Raw genomic sequence first — 24,504 nt, forward strand, 5'->3', positions numbered from 1 at the left:
CAACGCACATTGCGCTTTACGGCTACACGAAGCACACCCATCACTGACGTAAAGCACCGACGAAGTAACGTTACACCTCCAGTCCACGGTTCAGGTGGATGGTTTTATTACAGTGGGAGAAATACACGGCAGCGTTTTGCCAGTGTTTATCTAACGTTACTGGGAATTAATGAGCTTAAATTAGTTATTTGAACATCAGTAATTTCACTCAGTATCCAAGTCATATCTACAACTTAATTTAGTCAGTCAGTTTAACTTTGTTGATGTTAGCTAGCTGCCTCTCAAATACATTAACTATTTGTTAGCTATTAGCTAACCATCAAGATACAAGTGTAAGGTAACAATGGGAATTATTTATGCTAGCTAAAAGCTATTTTTTCCTACTATGTTGTTATATTTTTGTCACTCAGTTTATTCTTTTTATCCTGTAGGGAGAGAAGATGACCAAGGGAAAGGCAAAGATGAGCAGCAGTGGTAAAGGAAATGCTATTATCACATATCATGTGCTAACTTTGATGTGAACAGAAACAATGTATGGTTATTTGATATTTGTTAAAGACCTAAATGTTGAAACTTAATGATAATTACTACTTGAAATACTCCAATCAGCCAAAACATTAAAAACACTGGTGGGTGAAATTAATAGCATTGATCATTTTATTACAATGCAGTGTTCTGCTGGGAAACTTTGGGTCCCTAAAATTCATATGGATGCCACTTGGTGTGCTCCACCTACCCAAACACTGTTCCAGACCAAGAGCAAGTACACCCTCTCATGGCATGGCACTCTGATCGAGTATTTGTTTGACGTGTTGATACAGCAGATGTAACCATGATCTATGGTGGGGCCCCTTGGATTGGACTTGGCTCTGACCTGTCAAGGCATGGACACAGGACCTCCAGGGGACCTCCTGTGCTGTCTGACAGCAGGGCATTGGCAGTAGATCCTTTGAGCACTGTCAGTTTTGAGGTGGGGTAGCAGCATGTGCCATGGATGCTCTATCAAAGTGGGGTCTGGGAAATTAGGGAGTCAGGTTGACATCTTGAGCTCTTTGTCTATTTTCTCGGGCGATTCCTGAATTTTTTTTTTTTTTTTTACACTGGCATGGAGCATTTTTCTCCCGGGGGACCACTGCCAGCGGGATGTGCCATTGCCACGAGGGGGGTACTTGATCTGTGTGTTTGTTTGTCTGCATCTGTGGATAGAGCATGTTAGGTGGCACCCTTATGAATGCCAGGACCCAAGATTTCCCAGATGCACCTTGCATTGTTATAAAATGATCAATGTTATTAACTTCACTCGGCTGTGGTTTTATTGTTTTGGCTGATTGGTGCACAGTTGCTCTGCTTTATCATTAATACGCTCATTTTAAGCGTTAATCAATCAGTGGTGAAGGAAGTATTCAGATCCTTTACTAAAGTTAAAGCATAAATACCACACTGTAAAAATACTCAGTTACAAGTAAAAGTACTGCACTGCAAATGGTACCTTAGTAAAAGTATGCAAGTATAATCAGGAAACATGTAGTTGCAGAAAAATCCTCACACTTGAGGAGCTGGATAAATAGTTATATAAACAAACCCTCATATTTTATAAACTCTTCATATGTTGTGTGCAAAAATCTGTATTTGTAAAGTAACTAGTAAGGAAAGCTGTCAGCTAAATATAGTGGAGTAAAAAGTACAATATTTCTCTAAAATATAGTGGAGTAGAGGTATAAAGTAGCATGAAAGACAAGACTTAAGTAAAGTACAAGTACCTAATATTTGTACTTAAAGGTCCAGTGTGTAGGATTTAGAGGCATCTACTAGCAGAAATGAAACATAATATTCATAACTGTTTTCATTAGTGTATAATCACCTGAAAATAAGATTTTTTACATTACCTTAGAATGAGCTGTTTATATTAACATACAGAGCTCCGCCATGTTGTTCTACAGTAGCCAAGAATGGACAAACACTGACTCTAGACAGGGCCATTTGTGTTTTTGCATCAGTTATCCAGTTCTCCTTCATGCTTGGAACATGAGAGAAGTTTCAGTTCTGCAACCTCAACAGTAGATGTCACTAAATCCTACACACTGGACCTTTGTGTATAACACTTGAGTGAATGTACTTAGTTACATTCCACCAGTATAATCAGCTACAGTGATTGTTTTAATTGAGCTGGTTCTTATCTGTTAAGTCACCTCAGCTCCACCCCAGCCTCGGACACTCAGGTCCAGGAAGAGGGAATGTCCAAGTGATGAAACCTCAGAGACTGATGATGCTCAGGCTGCTCTCCATCAGCAGGTAATGTAGGTGATTGAAACAGGACCTACATTTACATCTTATCAGGCCATTTTTTTTAACAAGTTTGTTTTGTTTTGTTTTTTCAGGATACTGAAGGAAATAAAACAGCAGTAAATGAAACACTTCTACAGTGCCACCAGTCCCCTCTGCAGGAGTCTACTATGATTTCAGCTCAACAGCGTGAGGCAGCAGAACAGGCCTGTCTCACCAAACAAGATCCTGACACAGGAGAAAAACATGCAGAAGCAACTAATGTTAACTTCAAAAATGTGACGGCTAAAACTTTGGAAGAGCAAGAAGGGACAGCAGTCACCAATCCCAACCATGATTCTGAGCTGGAGGTCTTTAGAGTACCTGCTGATGATGATGCTGATGAGAGTGGAAAGGACAAAGAGGAAATGACTAGAGAGGACTGCAACAGATCACCATCTCGAAAATGCGCCGATCAACTCAAGGTCTGCCTGCCAATCTCTGAAAAGGGTGATGGATCTGCTCTGGAGGAGCAAGTGGGTGCAAAGGGGAACTCTCGGGGTAATTTGGAAAGCACCCAAGAAGAACCTGGCAGTGTGTACGTGGCTGATGTCAAGGAAATCCCAAAGGAAGCAGCAGCTGGGTTACCGGCCAAAAAGAAGAGAAGGATGGGTATGTGCGGTCTGACAGAGAGGGAGAGGAGTCACTTTCTACAGATGCAAAAACATGAAAACGGGCAAAAAGTAGCGGAAAGGGTTGAGAAGCAGATTTGTATTAACACAACTGACCTTCAGCCTCAGGAAGAGATTATATCTTCACCCACCTCATCATCCTCACTGTCCATCTCAGTAGGCAGTGTCACAGAGCGGAGGGAGGCAGAGATAAAACTTCAGTCCAGTCATTGTGGAGGGGATGACAGGTCAGAATAATGTCAAGAGGAATCTGTACTCTATCATGGAAGCATTTTAAGTCATATACACAGCTTCAGTAATATTTAATTGAAATCCCTGGAAAACACTCCATATACACAAAAAGATACTAATTACACTGACAATTTGTTCATTTCCCCCTTGATGATAATATTGTTTGTTCACACATAGGGCAGAAACTGAAGTCCACAATGCTACCTCAGATGCCACCAAAGCTGTGTGTGATCCAGGCTGTTCAAAGGGAAAGAGCTGTGAGGTTGAAGGAGGCACAGAGTCTGGTCCAGAGCAAACTGGTGACACAAAGTCAGACCCACCTGCAGAGGAGGAAAAGGAGCAGCTTCTGGGCAATCAGGAGCAGCAGGAACCTGAGGGACACACAGCTGAGATTGTGGCTGCACAACCTCAGGAACAAATGAAAGAAGATGGGTCAGCAGTCGTAGACCAAAGTCCTGCCATCACTTTTTACTCTAATCCGACTCAAAATGAGGAGACTGAAAACCCGGATGCAGCCAAGGCTGCCCCTGTGTCGGTGAATGGTGTGATCGAGACAAGAAATGAGAGCAAGGGAGAGTTGGTTGGTGAGGCAGGTGCTTCATCCACAGACAGGTGCTCAGGAGGATTCAAGGCTGTGGAGCTCTGTAAGGCTGCAGCGACACCCAGTGGCTCAGAGAGGAAAGACAGTGTGAGTGGTGGGACAGTTACAGCTACCAGTTTAATTATGCCTTTTGTTGAGACTGTCAGAGGTGTTAGTTAAAATCAGAGGTCATTTTTTCATTCGGTGTTTTACACATGGTTTCATGCCTTTGCATTATCACATGTGTAGTGTTTATGACTAAAGCACCAGCGACTAAAGTTCTATAAATTAGTACTGAAACAATCAGTTTGGTGATCAACAGAGAGTTAATCATCAGCCTGACTGAGCAGTTGTTTAAGTCATTAACCAGGAGAAAATGCAGAATATTAGCTGGTTCCAGCTTTTCAAATGTGAAGATTTGTTGCTCTTCTCTGACACATCATCATAAATTGAATATCTTTATGATTTGGATTAATAGCTGGACAAAACAAGTTTTTTGATGAAGTGACCTAAAGCTCTCCGAATTTGTGATGGGCATTCTTCACTGTTTTTTTTTTTTTTTTTTTACATTTTATTGACTAAACAATGAATCAGTAGTTTGATCAGTTGAAAAGGTTGAAATGATGAGAAAAGTTGGTTAGGTACAGTCTCACTGTAAATCACATTAACAAATGCAGCTACACAATAATTTATATGAAGCTGCATACTTAACAAGCAACGTGTAATCTTTAATAGACATCTGATCAGTGTGTAAGATTTAGGGGGATTTTGTGTCATCTAGTGGTGAGGATTGCAGATTGCAACCAGCTAAAACTTTTCCAGGTTAGATTCACTCGGTGTTCATTTTTCAGGTGGTTGGGGGAACCATATTTAAACACTGAATAAAGCAGTTTCACATTACAAATCAGTGTTTCCCTGACGCTGTTCGGCTCGTCAGAGACATGCTGCCAGCCCAGCACCTGCTACAGTGTACTCACTGTTTTTCTCTGATAACTTAAGATCCAGACCTTCAGGAGGTTTTTAACAGGAGCCGAATTTTCTGCAGAGGTCTCTTCCTCTCCATAACAAATGGACCTGGTGATTTAAACCAGTAAAAACACACAGAAAAAGCAGTTTCACTTTAAAAAATCTGTGTTTTTCTGACACTGCTTGTCGCGGAAGGGCTGCTAACCACAGTGGCTGCCACAAAAATGTGAATGGCCTTATCTAGAGCCGCCAGTGTTTACTTTGTCTGTTCTGGGCAACTGTAGAAACAGAGCTTATGCCATGGAAAAGGACCCGCTCCCTTTGTAGATATGAACGACTCATTCTAAGGTAACAAAACCACAACGATTCTTCTTTCCAGGTGATCATACACTAAATGAAATATAGGCTACTTGATATATTATACTCCATTTCTGCCGATACATCCCCCTAAATACTACACACTGAACCTTTAAAGGAAGCAACGCTGACACTGAACAAACATTGAACTTCATCAAATTGATAATTACTGAAGATATTTTACTTTTTACCTCTTAACTTTACAGAACTGGTTGATTTATTTTTGTTACACACAGTGCAATTACGATGATGAACCTGGTGCTGGTCCTTCTACTGTGAACGCTGAGCCCCCTGAGACCCAGGACTCCTCTGACCCATTTGGATCTGGGTGCTTGGATTACGTGTCAGACTCGCAGCTGAACACCATTGTTCTGACGTAAGAAAGAACTCCAGGTTGTAGAAAGAACAAACATTGTTAGCAAGCACTATCAAAAAGTAAGTAAGAGAAGGAAGGTGGTATACTAAAACAAAAAAAACTGTGACTATCATGCAGTGAATTCGGATAGAGAGGTTTAATTTGGTATAATTCCGTATATCTTATCCTAAAGAAGTCAACATTTTTAACAATGAATTTTCCTGTGTTAACATATCTACACATTTTCGTACTCTTGTAAAATAAAAAACCTTAAATTTAGGATACAAGGTAATATGCCACTGTTTCAGTCAATCCAACTTTTCCCTTTCTCTTTATCCAGTGAGGAGGAGGTGATGGAGAGGGATGAAGAGCCTGGATCTCCAGACCATCATGAAGATGCTACAGAGCTGATCTGTGGACTCATCAGAGAGCTCTCCTCTCTAAAGTTAGTAAATGCTGAATTATGTGTTCTATCCAATCTGTTTTTTTTTTTATCATCTTGTCTCCTTTTTGGCCACTTTAATCATTTTTTCCTAACCTCCCTCTGCCTTCACTTCCTGCTCCTCTCTCTTGCCAGCTGAACTTTTGACCTATAATGCCATTGGCCAGTTTCATCCTCACCTCTGTGCTGTAATTGGCTGGAGTGTGTAATCAGCTCTGTCAGCTGTAGACTGCTTGGCACCTTTTTGCAAGGGCCACCAAGAGTTCAAGCCTTTAATGTGGGTGGATGGTATACTGAGGAAAGCTCTGGGCAACGCATCAAACTGATACACTATTATGGGTTTAGTACCAGCCAATAGACAACGTGTCCACCCTGGAGCAACACAGTAGAAACAAACAAATGCAAATCTTCATGAGCAGAAATTTGCAGGTTTCAGCTAGACTGTGACATTTTAATGATCTGATGGGCTAAAGGCAAAAAACATGAAAAGAAGAAGTCAATTTTTCCCTCTGTCAGTCATTTATCCTTAAACGTCCAGTGTGTAGGATTTATGGGGATATATTGGCAGAAATGAAATATAATAAGTATGATTTCTTCAATGTATAATCACCTGAAATTAAGAATTGTTGTGTTTTCATTACCTTAGAATGAGCCATTTATATCTACATAGGCTGCGGGTCCTCGTTTATGGAGGTAGCCCAGAGTGAACAAACCAGACACTGGCTGTAGATAGGGACATTTACTATAGTTAGCAGCCCCTCACCAACAAGCAGCAATAGAAAAACACAGATTTTTTTTTAAGTGAAACTGCTCTATTCAGTGTTTGTAGCAGTTTAAGTAACAGGTAGTTTATTGGGGAGAGGAGGAGACTTATATTCGGCTACTGGTAAAAACCTCCTGAACATCTGGATCAGAAAAAAGATGAACACACATTAGCAGGTGCTCGTCGCAGACGGGCCAGACAGCATCAAGGAAACACTTGTTTTTTAATGTGAAACTGCTTTATTCAGTGTTTTCACTGGTTTAAATCACTAGGTTTGTTTGTTGTGGAAAGACAAAAATGTCTGCGGACCTCCTGAGCAATGAACGTTGAAGAAATTCTTACTGTGATAAGTTTTAGCTGGTTGCAATCTGCAATCCTCACCACTAGATGCTAATAAATCCCCTCTAAATCTTACACACTGTTCTTCAGCTGGCCTAAATCTGGGTGTTTCTCAAAGTCAAGGAAAGATCCTGAAACGGCTGCATTTCAAGGATGCTGTGTCATCAAATCCAGCCTAAGGACTGTTCCAATGTCAAGGATCCCTTAAATTCTACCAAGAACAGATTCCTTCTTTCAGAGAAACTTCAAGGATGCATGTGTGTATCCTCGGTACAAGGCGCCCACAATTCTTTACACACAATTTGCTGGAAGTGAAGGCAGGGCCTCTTTAATAAGATCTGCACCAATGGAGCTCGGCAGGATTTGGATAAATGTCATTTATTTGGATTAACATCTGCAGGAGTTTTTATCATACAAGCATTTAAAAAAAAAAAAAAAATGATAGAAAATAATTTACACTTTCCAATCCGTCCTCTGCCAAATAATGAGCTTTTTAAAATAACGTGATTTTAGACAGGCTAAAACAAAAAGGTTTTTAAATTTATCATTTACTACAGTGATGGAGCACTAAGTGCCCACACTGTAGCAGAATTCTAAAACTACTTTTTACAAAAGTTACATTTAGCCCACCTCGTTTTTTGAAGTATAATCCAGAAATATATTCTCCCTAAAAGTCACGTGACTCTGAAAAAACTACACACATTTGTTCAAATTGTACAACAACATTCGAGAGTGCCAGAATGATCACAGTACCCTGACACCCATCAGTCCCGGAAGGGTTAATGACGCACACCTGTGTGCTATGAAGGACACTTGCCTTTCCTCTGTAGGACCCTTCCTTGAGAAGAACCTGTCCTACCAAGGAAGGATCCTTGACTTTGAGAAACACCATCTGTCTTACTTTTTCATCAAATGCAAATCTGGTAGAAAGAGAAAAGTTATTGAAACTGATAATTACCATTTGTCCTCTGGTTGCTTCCTTCTAGTCGTAAAGTCATGGCCGCTCACAGAGAGTTGGAGAACCTGCGCCGTAGCAGTAAAAGTTCAAGGAGCTCCGTGCGTTGAGGATTTGTTTCAAGTCCCTGCCATCCTGATCTTTCTGTTGCCCTAATGGTTTGTGGGTAATTAAGGTATTTATGCCATTGTACAAATGTTTAAATGTCACTGTTTGACTATTGCTCTTCTTGTATTACTGACTGTTGGCGTGTTCAGTTTAATGGCTTAGCTGTTCTGGCTCTCCCCAAATAAACCTGTGTGTTTATTGAGTTAGCAATTTGAGTATTATTCTGGAAGTAATTAGTGATACAGCCAGAGAAAATCTATACCGAACCTGGCTTGCTTAAAAAGGTCCACTGTGCAGGATTTAGGGACATCTACTGGCAGAAGTTGCATATTCACAACTATGTTTTTTCGTAGTGAAAAACCACCTGAAACTACGAGTTGTTGTGTTTTGTTACCGTAGAATGAGCTGTTTATATCTATATACAGGGGGGATCCTCATCCACGGAGTCTGCCATGTTGTTCTACAGTAGCCCACAGCAGACAATATCAAACACTGGGTCTAGATAGGGCCATTTGTGTTTTGGCATCAATGCCGTAGTTCTACAAGCTATGCAAGTTTCAAACTCACTGCTAGATGACACTAAATCCTTCACACTTAACCCTTAAAATTTGTTATAATTCTTTTAAAGAACAGAGAATGATAACAAAGAATACACACAGACAGATGTTTTCACTATGTATATTCTGGCATACAATAATATTCACACAGATTAATTCACACATTTCTTTTCTCAGAGTGAGAAGAGCTTGTACGGCATTTTAGAAGAGCCACATGTACAATATTGAAAATAAAACAAACATGTCTCAGGAACAGGTACAGAACAAGAACACCTCACTCATATTAATTAAAAATAATAATTTTAAAATGCTGACATGGTCACTTGATGTTTACATGCTGTATTATAGTTATTACTCTGGTCTTCAGAGAAAGGTGTGACAGTGTGATGATCCTTTAATGCATGGGCAGGAGGTATGAAACTGGATATTAAGTGGCCATGTTAAAAAATGTTTCATTAAAAAAAAATAAAACTTACATTGTCTTTTCTTTTTTTCTCCTCCCAAACATATCTGGCAGTCGTTATTGAAAGAACAATACAAAATGAAAACCCCCAAAGGGACGCTGTTAGAGAAGGCAAGGCCATCAAAAAGACCAGCTGGGAAATAACTCCAATCAGCTTTAAGAGAAGGCTACACGGCAAACGTGCCAAAGCATGCAAATAAAACCCAAACTACACACGTGATAATAAACAAAACCACACTCAATAAAAGGAAGTTTCAGCCCTCTGTGTCTTTTTGCTACCTGCCTCCTGCTGGTTCAGCGTCTGGACTTGGCGTACACGGAGCTGTACGCGCTGTCCACCTTCGGACAGAAGCGCTTGGTGTGAGCTTTGGCCCCCGTGGCTCCGCACAGAGGACACACATACTGCCGCAGATAGGGACACAGAACATCCCCGGCCTGGTTCTTCAGCCGGTGGGATCGACACACCAAGTCGGACTCCCCGTTGTGTTTGCAGAAACTGCAGAACGTGGGCTCAGGTGACGCGGATGACAAGGCCGGTTCCGGTGTCTTGAAACGAGTGCTCTTCTTGCGGTCTTTTGGTTCACGTCTTGGCACTGGCTTCATATCCACCGCGTCTGGTGGATCAGCATGGAAGGGGTCTGTAGCGTACCACAAACCATCAGGTGGACGCTGATGAGCCATTGAGGCCAGCGTTGCTGTACCGGGGAGATCTGGCGCACAGTCTGCCCCGAGGTCGCCGCTTTGGCACACCGCGTTATTGCGCACGGACATCGGTGCCCCGCACAGGTCATCAGATTCTGAGTGCGGAGCTTTGGGGGCCGGCAGTGAGGACTCAGTGTCCGTGTGCCGGCCCAAGATCTCTCTGATTGTGTCCGACAGTCCTATGTAGTCTCTCCAGGGCTGGAAACTTTTATCCGACTCCATGAAGCGCGGCAGGTGATCAAAGAGCCCCCAAACCATGCCTTTATTCAAACACCTTATCTGCCAACTGTTTGCCTCCTGTCTGCCAGACTCCCTTTAGTGAGAGGATGGAGTTGTTGACCTTGTAATAACGATGCAAAGGACAGGAGATACGAGGCGCTTGGCGCGTAACAAAGGTTTGAAGTTGGTAATTGGTAATTGAGTACAAGTGGTGAGAAGCAGCCGCCAATCACGTGAGCTCATGCTCCTCGTGTGCAGGTCAGTGAACTTCTCCATTTACTCCAATCCAGGTGGAGTGATGTCATTGTGTTCCCTCATGCACACGTGTCTTGCGTGCGCACAAAAAAGCCACATGGTTTTAATGTTTTAAGTTTCTTAGGCGTTTTGTTTCTAATATTTAAGTCAATCATAGATAATTGGTTTAGGGAGTTAAAGCATGGTGTTCACATTTTAATAGGAAGATACTTTTAAACAACAGTGGGACCAAGTCATTGTTTTGCAAGTCACAGCTAAGTCTCAAGTCTTTGCAACCCAAGTCAAGACTGACAAATCTCAATCAAGTCCCAAGTCCTAAACAAATCATTGTGCACTCCTCACCAAATGTAATGCTATTTTAACAACAGATTAATACATTCATTTGACAAATTATGACCACTTTTTAAAATCTAAACTCTTTCCTGGTTTGAACAGATTAAGTTATGGCCAATGTGTCAAGCAAATATAGTATATGCAAAGTGACAATTGCATTTTATATCCTGCTGTACACTTTTTAAACAACCTTGGATTTTTAAGTGCATGATAACTTGCTTGGCAGTAGTCATAATTAGCCACTATTAGAAAATTTTATTGGCCAGGCTAGATTACAACATACATCCATCCATCCATCCATTTTCGTAACTGCTTATCCTCTTGAGGGTCGCAGGTGGACTGGAGCCTATCCCAGCTGACATTGGACGAGAGGCAGGGTACACCCTGGACAGGTCACCAGACTATCACAGGGCTGACACATAGAGACAGACAACCATTCACACTCACATTCACACCTACGGACAACTTAGAGTCACCAATTAACCTATCCCCAACCTGCATGTCTTTGGACTGTGGGAGGAAGCTGGAGTACCCAGAGAAAACCCACGCTGACACGGGGAGAACATGCAAAGTCCTAGATTACAACAGCATAAAATATATTTTCATTGCATAGCATTATGGAGGAAAACAACACCACCAAATAAAAATAAAATAGCCTTTATTGATTATTTTAAAAGTGGAATTAAGGTATAATATGTATTAAAATGACCAGTCTAAGTGTGGAGCCTGTTGCACGTGCACCATCCTGTCTGCTTGGCTGTCCCATGTCTCTGACTGGTGATGGAGCTCTCTGGTTCTGAGGGAGAAGAGAGGAATGAGTAATTAGAAAGTGGTGGTAATGGACAAAATTATTTGTACATATCATTAAACTGATCTGTAAAGATGCCCTTTACATATGAGTAAATGTCAGCCACCTTTCTTCTCTGCAGAGGGATGTTGGTTACTATTAGCTGTGTGAAGAGAATTCATTTAAAAAAGGGAGAAAAACAAAAACATATTAGTTGTATTTGTTTTTTCTGCTTTTTCTGCATCAGCACCACACAAGACCTGACTTAACTCGTCCAAAGCAGTGACACTGCAGTGAACTACTGCTATGAAAGCACGACTGTCACTTGACTAACCTGCAGCTGTATGACAGATTGAGGGCAGAGTAGAGCTCAGGAGTGCTGGGAGTCTGAACTCTTCCCTGACGTGATCCAGAAACAGCTGCCGTCCCCGACTTGGTGGAGTATGGTGTGATGGGAAGACAGCCAGAAACGCCTGTGGGCGCCAAACTTGAGAAATCTGGAGTCACAAACAGGTAATGTTTTTAGGACTTTTGTAGTAAAATCTTTAAACACATAACCACATCAGTCTCCCACCACTCCAACCTTTAATGTAACTGCATACTCACTGAGAACACAGCTCTCTGTCCTGCTTTTACTTGGTGCTTCTTTACCAGACAGAGGTGAGTCAGACAGATACTGCAGCTTCAGCAGGGAGGCCTTTTGTTGCTCAAAATCACGGCGCTGCAGACACAAAGATATCATTTGTAACACGCAGACTTTAAAGGCAGTATGCGGTGCTCTTTGGTATGAGGAAACTACTGTAAATGTACACTCAGAGGAATTCCTTCTTGGTTTGCTCTTCCTGAAGTTTCCTCCACTTTTCCCCCATTAAAAAATGTTTAGGGAGTTTTCCTTTATCCAAGTCAAGGATCTAAGGACAGAGGATGTTGCACACTGTACAGACTGTAAAGCCCTTTAAGGTGCATTTGCAAAACAATGCAACCTCCGCCTCATTTCTCTCCCACCTCATGGCTTAGCCGGATCGCAGCATCGGTGAAGGACTGCCTCTCCTTTTCAAAAGTTCGCCTCTGATGATCGAGCTCCGCCCAGCGCACCTGAAGACGTTCCCACTCTTCCAAAAAGTAGGAATCAGCCAGTTCAGAGGGGACAGGTGCAGCAAGACTGTCCTGCAGTCAGAAAAGTATTTCTAGATCTGACTCTAGCAAAAGTTCATATGAGAAAGCGTGTGTTCGTGTGCGTGTGCGTGCGTGCGTGTGTGTGTGTGTGTGTGTGTGTGTGTGTGTGTGTGTGTGTGTGTGTGTGTGATAGCCAGTCATACCTGCAGCAGCTGCTGTTGTAATCTGACGAGTTGTTGACTCTCCTTCAGTTCAGTTTCTAGTCGAGCCAGGAGCTTATCGTGGTCAGTTCCAACACCAGTGTGGCCTACGCAGTCAGCAGAGACCACATATTGTATCCTGATAGTGCTTCTCAGTCATTGGTTTGGCAAAAATGAATTCAATCTGGAAAGCAGGATTCTTGCTATAGTCTTTAAAGACTGATACCTTCCGATGGGACGTCACCCAGTCTCCTCTGCACCTGCCTCCAACTCTGAACCACACCTCCCGTCACATGATCACCAAGTGCTTTCTCAGCTTGATCCAGCCTCTTGTCCTCGGCCTGGGCCTCGTCCTGAACATAAACTATGTCTGACAAAGTCTTAAAAAAAAAAAAGAAAGGTTAGACTGATTTGTTATGTTGAACACTGATCTTGGACTCAGCATTGCAACTTGAAGTTCATTCTTGACTTTGGAAACAGTACTTGGGAAAACAACATCAACATGTGGTCATTTTAGCAGCCATTCTGGAGCTTTTGATAGCTTTACATGATCTTCCTCAGCAGATGGAGTTTTGCCAGTGTTCTGGAATTGCAGACATTTCAATTTCCATTTTTTATGAGCACTTTAAGGAGATGGTTTCATCAAATAACGTTGTTAAAAAGAGGAATGTGTAGGATTTAGTGGCATGCAGGAGTGACGACTGCAACCAGCTGAACCTTCTCCGATGTGCCAAGCATCAACTCCTGGTTGAGATTCCTTCATTGTTGTTTAGGAGGTTTTTACCAGGAGCCAAATTATCCACAGAGATCTAAACAAACGGACCAGGGGTCTCATTTATAAAACAGTACGTAGGATCCATGCTTAAAATGTACGTACAGACAAAAGCCAAAAATAGTGCGCGCCAAAAAATATTCTACAATTTCAACAATCAGGCTTCCACCTCACCATCTGCATCGCCAATATTCTGTCTCCAAAATGTTGGTAAGCATGGGTCAAACTTTCTCCCATCAAGTCTGTCTTTATAGATCACAGCTTTTGCATGGGAAGTGGCGTACGCCTCTTTCAGGCCTTGTTTTGTGCGTATGCAATGTATATTAATGGGACCCCAGGTGATTTAATGGGTAAAAATACTGAATACAGCAGTTTCACTTTAAAAATCAGTGTTTTCTGACACTGTTTTTGCCATCACAAAAACGTAAATGGCCCTGTCTAGAGCCAGTGTATGGTTTGTCCATTCTGAGGTACTGTAGAAACATGGCAGTGCAACATGGTGGACTATGTGGAAGAAAGAACAAACTTATTAGATTTAATTTCTACCAATATATCCCCCTAAATCCTACACACTGGACCTTTAAGTCCACTTAGCATTTAATAATTGCCTCTTGGGCCCAATGCTAGTAACTGACCAGCACCAGCCTTACTTAAAAAGGCTCTTTTCTTTTACTCACATGCTCCATGTCGACTCTGAGTGCATGAAGTAAAGTGGTGAGGCTGTGGCGGAGCTTCATCGCCTCCCTGAGCTCTGCTTCTCTACGCTCCAGCATCAGACGCAATGCTGCCTCCTCTCTTCTACAAGGTGAAGACAGCAAGCGAGGGTTAGGAAAAGGTGGACAATGCCCTTGAAGGCTATAATCAGAAAATGATGATGATAATAATCAGCTCACTTTGCTGTAGACCTGAATGATCTGATTGGCTGTTCTCTTTTGCCTCGACTTCCAGGTGGAAAGTTCAACACCTCTATGGCTGGACAGAAAAATGCAAGATGGTAAAAGCTGCATGGTTTCAGTGAATATTTTATATATAAGTGAACAGCTGTGTAAGTGAATTTAGCTGTAACAGGACTCACAGGGTCCTTTCCCTTTGAGTCTGTCGGTCAGCTGAGACAGTCGCTCCTTCAGTCTGTTAGTTTGCTGCTCTCGAAGCCTCAGCTCCGCTTCCTGCTGGTTACAATGCAGCTGTAGGCGAGTACACTGAAAAGAGATGATTGTGAGGAGGGGGATTAGTGTAAAGGATTCAGATGGTAACATATTCCACAATGTCTGTCGCTCATGTTGCAACTTACTTTGGCCCGTTCACATCTCAGCATGTCCTGCAGCCTGGCCACATGCTCATCCATCTCTTTAAGTTGCTCCTACAAGGTAGAGGTTTAGTTCCCCCCAGCATTATGAGTATTAATCTGTTTCATTTAAATCATTTTCACCCACCCTGAGGGAGTCTCCTTGTTCTCTGTGCTCCTCCCTGTCAGGCCACCAGGAGGTGCTGTGAGAGAGCTCAGTCAGAGGGCTGGGCTCCTTCAGCAGACACGAGTCTGTCGAGGACAGATTAGATGATTATGAGTGGTGGGGACTGGTGGTGGCATGCATGGTTTGATGCTTTTGGCGTGTGTTTCTGATGTGACAGTATTACCAGAGTACTCCAAATGTCCTCCAACTCGCCTCTGGCCAAACCTGGAAGCCATCTTGGTGCCATATTCACAGCAACAAGGGGACATTTTACTCACATGTAAATGTAGCTGCTGTGCATCGCAACAGGATCAAGACAATATGTACACATACTTGTATGCTTTAAATGACAAATACACACTACTATATTACAATAGTAACAATGGATCAGCCTTACCTGAGCAGAAAAGTAAAGCCTCTTCAGACAGACGCTGCCTCTTTTATTTCCAGGTGACAGCACTTCTACTGATTACAATTGATGACGGGCGAGAAGGTGAAAGCTTCAGGATTTCAAACGATTAAGTCCATCTGCTTCCTACCAAGCTTTACCTTGTGCATATGGTTTTTAAGTATTAACTTTGTACCCAAGGAGCTGAAGGTGCTATAGGCCACATGGGCGCAGCAAGCTTGATAATATCTGAGACACACCCAGAGTTTCACGTCTAGCTGGTTCAGGTTTAGCTCAGCATTTTTCAAATCTTCTATGGCGAGGGAGACTGATTCAAGCCCCAAATTCACATCATGTGAGCATGTGGTGTCACCTGACCAGTTAATTTGTATGTATTTGTGTATATTACCAACATTTTTTGTTGTTTTTTCCCATGCAAATAAAACACAAATATCAATAATTCTGTCTTGGAAATCGTCCAGGACCCCGTCTGTATATAAAACAACCACACCAGAGTTGACACTCTGCTTCTTGTGCTGCCTGCCTGGTGTTATCCTGTACATTGATGACTGTGTGGCCAGATGTCCACCAAAGTCATTATTTGACCAAGTAATATCAGTCCAGTCCAGCAGTTCACCGGCCTACAAAAAAACCACCTCTCTCAATTTACTATGACCACATTGCGGTGACTTAAACCCAATAAAATCAAGGAGGCTGCAACTTCTATGTAACATCTTCTTTCACCTGTTCATGTTTTAGTAGAATCAATAAAGTAAAAGCTCGAGTCATGAAGGCTTATAAACAATTAAAGGAAGTAAAGTTTCTCTCTCATGCCTCCACAGAAAACGGCCAACAAACTGATTTACTGATTGAGTGGAGACCACATTTATCAGCATATTAAAGCATCAGTTCACAAACTCTCACACAGCTCATGCAGTATAAACCACGTCTCATTTATCCAATTGTATGCTCAGTACTTTTCAAACACATTCATTTCCACTGAAAAACCTTAGCGTTGGAGTCTGGCTTGCACATGGGACAAGTTTTCCTTGTAGGCTTTCTCCAAGCAAACTCATTCTGACAGAAATCTTTTAATTTCAACCCAAACCACGACTTTTTTCCTAACCCTAACCAAGAGATCCCTTCCTGATAGAAAGCCCTCGAGGAAAATTTCTCTCAACTGTAGTCTGGCTTTGAAGAGAGCATAAAGAAGTTTCACTTTCAGTTCAGTCTAAAATAGAGAGCTTTTTGGGATTTACTGAGCATATGGCTGGATAAATGAGACTTGGATTATACTGCATGAGATGTGTGAGTTTGCGAACTCATGTATTGATATAATTTTGCTGTTGTTAAACATGGACCCCTCTTAATCAATATGTTAGCAGTTTTTTAGTGAAGGCATGTAAGGAAAACAAAGCTTTTCTTGACAAGAAAGACAGCACACGGTGAGGAATTAATACACAAATGGTCATTTAAGGGTTTCATAAAGACACTATAAAAGGAATAATTTCACATACAGCAATCAGTCAGTGTCCGAAAAAGTAGTTTAATTTTTAAAAGGTTGCCCACAGTAGCAAAGTTAAGAAAGATACAGGCTAACAGTAGTAAAAGTTTTGGTTGATTGGAATATGACTCCAGTGTGAAAAACGATTAATGCAACAAGTCACTGCAGCACGATTCATTTAATACAAACAATATTTGGAAGTTTTGAACAGATATATTAACATTTGCTGTTTGGCCATTTGTGTATCTAAAGTGATTTACATTAAATTTGCTATCAAGTTTCACTCTCCAAACAGTGTAAGGCCTTAACATGTTTTTTTAAATTAAAGACAGGAACATATAGGCTAACGAAAGCAACCTTAACAGGCTGTTAAATATATACAGGAAAAAGACTGGATGAAAGGACAACTGCACGCCCTGCACTGAGAGTCTGTACCATGTTGCTGTACCTTAGATTAGTAGGAACACCATTACCATTGCCACAAATACATGGATCGTTTGAGACACCAATCAATTTAGCCCAAAAGCTACCACTTTGTCTAATGGCCACATACACAGTTAGTGTTTTGTAAAGAGACACAGTACAATTCAGTGTATATAACACAACATGTTCTGATTGTTTAACAGCACCTGGTTTAAATTAATGTTTGACCTGCCACACTAAATACAAGAGGAAGTTGCACTTTCAGTAGCCAGTCACATGGGCTAAATTTCACCGACTGGACACAGACACCATTAGGTCAGGAAATTGAGACCGGACATGTTAAGTACTAGGTAAACCAAGAAAGGCTTAATCATTAGTCAAGGTAGTGTCAACAACTTTTTTTTTTTTTTTTTTTTTGAACATGTAGAGTTTGGCCCTGCTTTAATGTAACAGATGGGAGTTATGATACCACTAAATTTGGCAAACAATACGAGCACTTCCCTCCCCCGAACCCATCAGTCCCATGTTGCATCATCCCAAGAGGAGCTGCTGGTCGATCTACAGCGGCATCAAGTAGAAGTGAAGAAAGCCTTCGACGGGTAAATTCAGAAATCCTCCAACGTTCTTCCTGCTGTGGACAGACAAAGAGAATTGGAAAAATGAATCAATAATTTAAAATGAATACATTAAAAAAACATTGTAGGACTTTTTTATTTCGGAAAAGTATAGGTGGAAAAGTACAGGTGTAAATAATAAAAGTAGTGACTGAACTCCATTTATCTGCCTCAGTTTCAAGGTCCTGATATTGTGGATGATGGCTCACTGACTACATTTACATGCACAAAATATTCCAGTTTTTGCCTTTGTTTAAAAAAACTACAATATTTCAACTAAGCTGTTTACATGGCTTATAAAAAAATATATATTCCACTAATTTACGTGCAGCTGTGCATACTCTGCAACCAAAATAGGATTTTTCCCTCTGTTTTCACTTTATACTACTGCCACGGTTTGGTTAACTTTGAAAACCCCAATAAAAAAAAAAAGAGTTTTCCATCTGTGGCAGACGTGTCCAACCGTGCGAACACAGCCTTACTCCCGCATTCCTTCAACCCTCTTTTAAAAAGGTCGGCATTGTGATATATGCGTATATCAAAAAACCTGTCGGCATCCAAGCCTGTCATAATGTGGGAGTTTCTCCTTTTGACCAAAGATGTGGCCTTTTTTATCTTTGGGCATGTATTTCTACACCAGCCTTACAAAATGTTGGTGTGTTGGTTTGTGTACAACGTATCCATGACAACGCGCAGTGCTGACCACAAACAGATCAGAGGCTGTGTTTTGCAACCCCAACTGAGACACGAATACACGCTGTATGCATGTCTAAGGAATGCTCCAAAAACCCAAATAATAAAGGCATATCCCACGTCTTGATTGGAAATTGAAAAAAGGCCTAATTCAGAACATCCAAACAGAATATGCTGTTTACACGACCTGTATCATATTCAAATTACTGTCACAATCAGAATAATAGTGGAATATATCTGTGCATGTAAATCAACCAGAGCTGAGTCTTTAACGCAGCTGTAAATCATGTCAATCACTGCTCATTAAACTGCAGTCAAACTAGGCAGCGCTGATCAAATATGAATCAAGATCCTGTAACTGCATTGTCTGTTTCTCACCTCAGATATTTTCAGGAACATATTTTACCGTGTACTGTTTAGCTGTAAAATGAGAACGTTAACACAGTTTACAAGTAGTGATTGGCAGCTGCGTTGGAGACTCCTCAGCTCTGATTGGCTGTTTCCGGTGCACCGCAGAGGATTCTAGCAAACGCCGTTAGAAATAGTAGGAAGAGGAGGAGGGGCATGATTGTTTCACAGGCTCTCTCAAATGCACTTTTGTCCGAAAATAGTGACAACTCCAGCATATATGATGAGAATTTGTTTTCATAAAAGTTACCAAATGTAGGATTTTACGTGTGATTGATATAACTCGAGGGAGGCTGAGCCAGGAGATACTGTTTAAATGAGAAATGTTCAGCAGTAGAATGTAACTTAGTAAATTTACCCAAGTACTGTACTAAAGTACAAATTTGAGGAACTTTTACTTTACTTGAATATTTTAAATCTCAGGCCATTTTCTCCTAATACTCCACTACACTTCAGAGGAAAATATAATACTTTTACTCCACTACTGTTAATTGATAACTTTAATTACTAGTAACTTTACAAACTGAGATTTTTGCAAATTAACTATATAAAAAATATACACGAGCAGTTGGAAGAATTTGTTGATTGATTAGAAAATTAATTAGCAGTTATTTTGGGTCAAGCTTCTTAAATATGAGGACTTGCTGTTTTTTATTTTAATTTATTTGAATAATTTGTATTTATTAAATTTATTTAAACTTTTCTGCATTGAGTACTTTTACTTTTCATGCATAAATACATTTTCCTGATTGTAATAATGTTATTTCATTCAGTAACATTTTTAATGCAGAGCTTTTACTAGTAACAGAGTGTTTTTACAGTGTGGTGTTGGTACTTTAAGTAAAGGATCTAAATACTTCCTCCACCACTGGAAATGTGAATAGACTGTTCATTGTTTCCTAACTGAAGACAAAGGTTCCATTGAATTACAGCTCTATATATTTTTCATCGCACTTAGCTCATGGTTTTGGCGATACAAATTTACCCCCATTAGCCTGCCTAGCATGGCAATTATCTAATCTGGACTAGGGTGTTTGTTTTAGATTTCCAGAGGCTTAGTGACAGGAGTAATTCTCATGTAAGTGGTGAGTGGTAAAATAGCAAATATTTCTGTTACTTTGGGCCATGATAAACCCTAATGCATGTCACTAAAATATGTTTTACAACAACAAAGAGCACAGAGCGTTGGACAGCAGCCATGTCTGATAAGACTAATGACTGCTGAACGAAAAGCTCCAATCTCAGAATAGCTGGAGCCATTGAATGTTTGGTACTTTTGATTCAAGCAATTAGATGACTTATAAAACTTGTCTGTTGATCGCCTAATTGATTAGTTAATTGATTTAACGTTATTTTCAACTAAAGTATAATTAGATTTGGATGGAAGATAAGTATAATTAGATTCCCCAGCGGTGGAAATTTGCTTCTGGTTTCACTAGCATCCATGATAAAAAATTAAGTACAGTAGAGTACAAAGCAGGGTGTAGCACAATAAAATTAAGAGGCACAGAATCAGCAACATAACTGGAGCTGAAACATGGAGTCAATTAATCAATTTTTGCAATCACAAAAAATAAACTGTGCGATTGTATTGTATAATTGTTAATATTTTGTGTCATTTTTCAAGCAAAAAAGGCAAACGTGTGCTTGTTCTAGCTTCTCAAATGTCGGGCTTTCCTGTCTTTCTCCATTTCATATAACTGTAAGTTTAATATATTTAGTTTGTGGGCTGTCGGTTGGACAAAACAAGCAATCTGAGGACATTAGCTTGGGAAATGTAATGGCCATTTTTTGTTTTTTTTCAGACATTTGACAGACAAAACAATAAATAATTTAATCAAGACAATAATTTGCAAACAAGAGTAGGATAAAAATCTCTTTTGTCTTTTGAAGCCCCACACTTCAAAATCAATCTTGAGTTTGAATGAAGTCATGTCATGTGAAATATTAGACCTTTTACATTAGATTGCTTTCAGCGGAAACAGCATGTGAAGCTGTAATTAATTTCTTCCCTTGTGAAATGAATTAAACAGCCTAACTCCCCAGCTGAGGCCTGAGTGAAGGAAAAAGCGGGCCTACCTCAGAACAGGGAGCAGGACTTGGGGGGTCTGAAGGGATTATCACTGGAGGGGACCCCGACCAGGAGGGGGTCCTTGGAAGCATTTTGCAGACAGAAGTTCCTCAGCTCAGCAGCAGCCTGGGACACCTGCAGAGCCAGACATATGATGATGATGACGAGAGGAAACATTAACAGCCTCTTATCACATGCACAGTATCTGTACTGCTCCAGCTGAACTGCTGTCACACTCACACAACCCGGCAAGCTCTCATTTACATACACTGAATAACTGACACTTTTTTTTTTTACATAATGATTTGCAAGCAACGGCGCAATACACCCATGGGTGTGTCTACTATGTAACATTTGGGGGTCTCACCTGTTTCCTTTGGATAATGAACACCAACAGGTTTAACTTTGATAAACGTGTCACTTCTCTCGAGACTTTGACACTTTGAGGTGGTGACGCTTCCCCCCAAACAGCCAGTAAAAACTACACTGACAGCCGCTGAAACACGGAACTGTTTTCTAGTAGCTGCGGTGTGGTCAACCAGAAACCAGTTAATGTGTCGTGTGTGTAACTTTAAAGCCCACTTTGTTGAGCCTGTGATGTAAGAGTCCACTGTGTGTTATTTCTGCAACAGTTTGTCTCCGCCATTCAGCGGCTCAGTCTTCCGTGTTTGTGTGTCAGTGTTGAGGGGTTCCTACCTTGATCCTCCGGATACTGGCCTCTAACCGGAGCTGCTTCACGGCCCGTTGAGCGATTATTAAGTTGTTGCTGGCGTTGTTGTTGGACATGGCGACGGCTGTCGGCTGAGAAAAAGTTGAGGGCTACTTATTCTTCACAGCCACCACCGAGCGGAAATTAGCCCCAACTGCTCTAAACCCTGAACCCTAGTGGGAAACGTTGGTCACTCTGCGCCCCGCCCCCTCTGTACCAGCGAGCCATTCTATTGGACGCTACTCCTGTCAATCAAAAGTGAAACGGAACGCCCCCTGCATACACTGGCCATTATTTTGAGTTTCCTAGAGAGCAGAGCGGTGTATACTGTGACCTTCAGCTGGAGGGTGAACCACCACAACACAGTGGTTAATCACCACTTCAACATTTATTGTTGTGTTGGAGGCACTTACACCGATCAACCAAAACATTAAAACCACTGGTGGGTGAAGTGAATAACACTGATCATCTTGTTATAGTGCAATGTCCTGCTGTGGAAACCTTCGATCCTGGCATTCATGTGGATGCTACTTGACGTGCTCCACCCACCCGAACACCGTTGCAGACAAAATAAACCCCCTCATGGCAACAATACTTGTCGATGACAGTGCACCATGCCACACCACAAAAACTGCTCAGGCATGACCCGAGGAACAGGGCAAAGAGCTTAAGGTGTCGACCTGACCTCCAAATACCCCAGATCCCAATCTGATCAAACATTTGAGGGACATGCTGGCACCCCAGAGGTACCTCTGATCCATGGTGGGTGCTCCTTGGACTGGACTTGGCTCTGACCTGTCAAGGCATGGACACAGGACCTCTGGAGGGTGTTCTTTGGTGCCTGGCATCAGGATGTTACTTTCAGATCTTTTAAGTCCTGTGGGTAATGAGGTGGGGTAACAGTACGTCCCATAGATGTTTGATCAGATTGGGATCCAGGGAAATTGGGGAACAGGTTGACGCTTTGAGCTCTGTGTCACGTTCCTGAGCAGTTTTTGTGGTGTGGCATGGTGCATTGTCTTGCTGGGGGGCCACTGCTAGGAGTGTCATTGCCATAAGGGGGGTAACTGGTCTGCACTGGTGTTCAGGTGGGTGGAGCGTGTCAGGTGGCACCCACATGACTGTCAGAACCCAAAGTTTCCCAACAGAACATTGCATTGTAACAATATGATGAATGTTGTTCACATCACCTGTAAGTGGCTTTAATGTTTTGGCTGATCGGTGTACACCCACCAGACCAGCAAGCAAGTAAGAGCTGGGGTGGTCAGTAGCTTACCACACAAGTTGGCAGAGGTGGAAGTGGTATTAAGATCTTTTGTGTGAGTAACAGTAGCAATACCACACTGTAAAAATACTCAGTTACAAGTAAAAGTCCTGCAGTGAAAATGCTACTTAAGTAAAAGTATGTAAGTGTAATTGGGAAACACGCAGTTGTAGAAAAATCCTCACACTTAAGGAGCTGGATTTTTTTTTTTTGCATGAAAAATAACTGAAACAATCAAAATAGTTCTGTCAGTCAACTGGCTAATGATTTCAGCTGTGCTTGTGGGCCTATATATTCTTAGGTAGTTTAATTCATATTCATATTTTATAAACTCTTCATATGTTGTGTGCAAAAATCTTTATTTGCAAAGTAACTTGCAAGGAAAGTTGTCAGCTAAATGCAGTAGAGTAAAAAGTACAATATTTCCCTCTAAAATGTAGTGGAGTAGAGGTATGAAATAGCATGAAAGACAAGACTTAAGTAAAGTACAAGTACCTCAAGGTCCAGTGTGTAGGATTTAGAGGCATCTACTAGCAGAAATGACACCCATGGGGTCCACCATGTTGTTCTACAGTAGCCCAGAATGGACAAACACTGACTCTAGACAGGGCCATTCACGTTTTGCGTCAGCCACTGCAGTTCTCCTTCATGCTTGGAACATGAGAAAAGTTTCAGTTCTACAACCTCACCCGTGCCACTAAATCCTACACACTGGACCTTTAACACTTGAGTAAATGTACTTAGTTACATTCCACCACTAAAAGGCTGCAGTGATTGTTTTAATTGAGCTGGTCCTTATCTGTTAAGTCACCCCAGCTCCACCCCAGTTTCGGTCACTCAGGTCCAGGAAGAAGGAATGTCCACGTGATGAAGTCTCAGAGACTGATGATGCTCAGGCTGCTCTCCATCATCAGGTAATTTAGGTGATTGAAACAGGACCTACATCTTATCAAGTCAAATGCTTTGACAAGTTTGGTTTTTCAGGATACTGAAGGAAATAAAACAGAGGCAAATGAAACACTGCTACAGTGCCACCAGTCCCCTCTGCAGGAGTCTACTATGATTTCAGCTCAATAGCATGAGGCAGCAGAACAGGCCTGTCTCACCAAACAAGATCCTGACACGGGAGAAAAACATGCAGAAGCGAAAAATGTTAACTTCAAAAATGTGAGCAATTATTTGTTAAATGACAGAACTCAACAGGCTTATATTTGGGACAGGCCTTTAATTCCTTTCACATCAAAACTGTTTGTCAGCAAAGATGGGAAATATGATCAAATTGTTTATTTCAACCAGTATGAATATTAATTGTATAAAAGTCAGGCTTTGAATAACATATCGTTTATGTGTTGTGTTATGACACTTGTGTCACCCGAGGATAACGGCACCCGGCATACCAACACAACACCACTTTATCCTGTTAAAACAATATTCATAACTTGGATTAATTTTTATGAGAAACACATTTATTCTTTTGATTGGTGGACACTAAAGGAATATAAATAACTTAGTGGACACATATTCT

At 41.3% G+C, this 24,504-nt stretch overlaps 3 protein-coding genes across 6 annotated transcripts; all 3 read right to left on the reverse strand.

The window, feature by feature from the left end:
* Positions 1–8,712: 8,712 nt before the first annotated feature.
* On the reverse strand, positions 8,713–10,150 carry nanos3 (nanos homolog 3). The gene has a single exon (XM_050044702.1). The coding sequence runs from the start codon at positions 10,028–10,030 to the stop codon at positions 9,365–9,367; it is 666 nt and encodes a 221-aa protein (XP_049900659.1). The 5' UTR covers positions 10,031–10,150; the 3' UTR covers positions 8,713–9,364.
* Positions 10,151–11,229: 1,079 nt separating this feature from the next.
* si:ch211-286b5.4 (afadin- and alpha-actinin-binding protein) lies at positions 11,230–15,145 on the reverse strand. 3 transcript variants are annotated; one of them, XM_050044898.1, is made up of 13 exons: positions 15,090–15,145; positions 14,888–14,991; positions 14,746–14,814; positions 14,530–14,653; positions 14,348–14,426; positions 14,132–14,252; positions 12,909–13,062; positions 12,686–12,789; positions 12,372–12,533; positions 11,973–12,087; positions 11,701–11,863; positions 11,494–11,529; positions 11,250–11,375 (listed from the first exon to the last, which is right to left on the reverse strand). In XM_050044898.1, exons 1-12 carry the CDS (start codon positions 15,139–15,141, stop codon positions 11,526–11,528), a joined length of 1,251 nt encoding a protein of 416 aa, XP_049900855.1. In that variant the 5' UTR covers positions 15,142–15,145; the 3' UTR covers positions 11,250–11,375; positions 11,494–11,525. The 3 variants fall into 3 exon arrangements, with proteins under 3 accessions (XP_049900854.1, XP_049900856.1, XP_049900855.1); XM_050044897.1 differs by lacking the exon at positions 11,494–11,529 and having other exon boundaries at positions 11,230–11,375; XM_050044899.1 differs by lacking the exons at positions 11,494–11,529; positions 12,372–12,533 and having other exon boundaries at positions 11,230–11,375.
* Positions 15,146–16,819: 1,674 nt separating this feature from the next.
* si:ch211-286b5.5 (uncharacterized protein LOC100003596 homolog) lies at positions 16,820–21,912 on the reverse strand. 2 transcript variants are annotated; one of them, XM_050045075.1, is made up of 3 exons: positions 21,703–21,912; positions 21,015–21,141; positions 16,820–17,848 (listed from the first exon to the last, which is right to left on the reverse strand). In XM_050045075.1, exons 1-2 carry the CDS (start codon positions 21,790–21,792, stop codon positions 21,016–21,018), a joined length of 216 nt encoding a protein of 71 aa, XP_049901032.1. In that variant the 5' UTR covers positions 21,793–21,912; the 3' UTR covers positions 16,820–17,848; position 21,015. The 2 variants fall into 2 exon arrangements, with proteins under 2 accessions (XP_049901032.1, XP_049901031.1); XM_050045074.1 differs by having other exon boundaries at positions 16,820–17,851; positions 21,703–21,908.
* Positions 21,913–24,504: the final 2,592 nt, after the last annotated feature.

This window comes from Epinephelus moara, chromosome 5 (genome assembly GCF_006386435.1).
Source record: "Epinephelus moara isolate mb chromosome 5, YSFRI_EMoa_1.0, whole genome shotgun sequence".
NCBI classification, from domain to species: Eukaryota; Metazoa; Chordata; class Actinopteri; order Perciformes; family Serranidae; genus Epinephelus; species Epinephelus moara.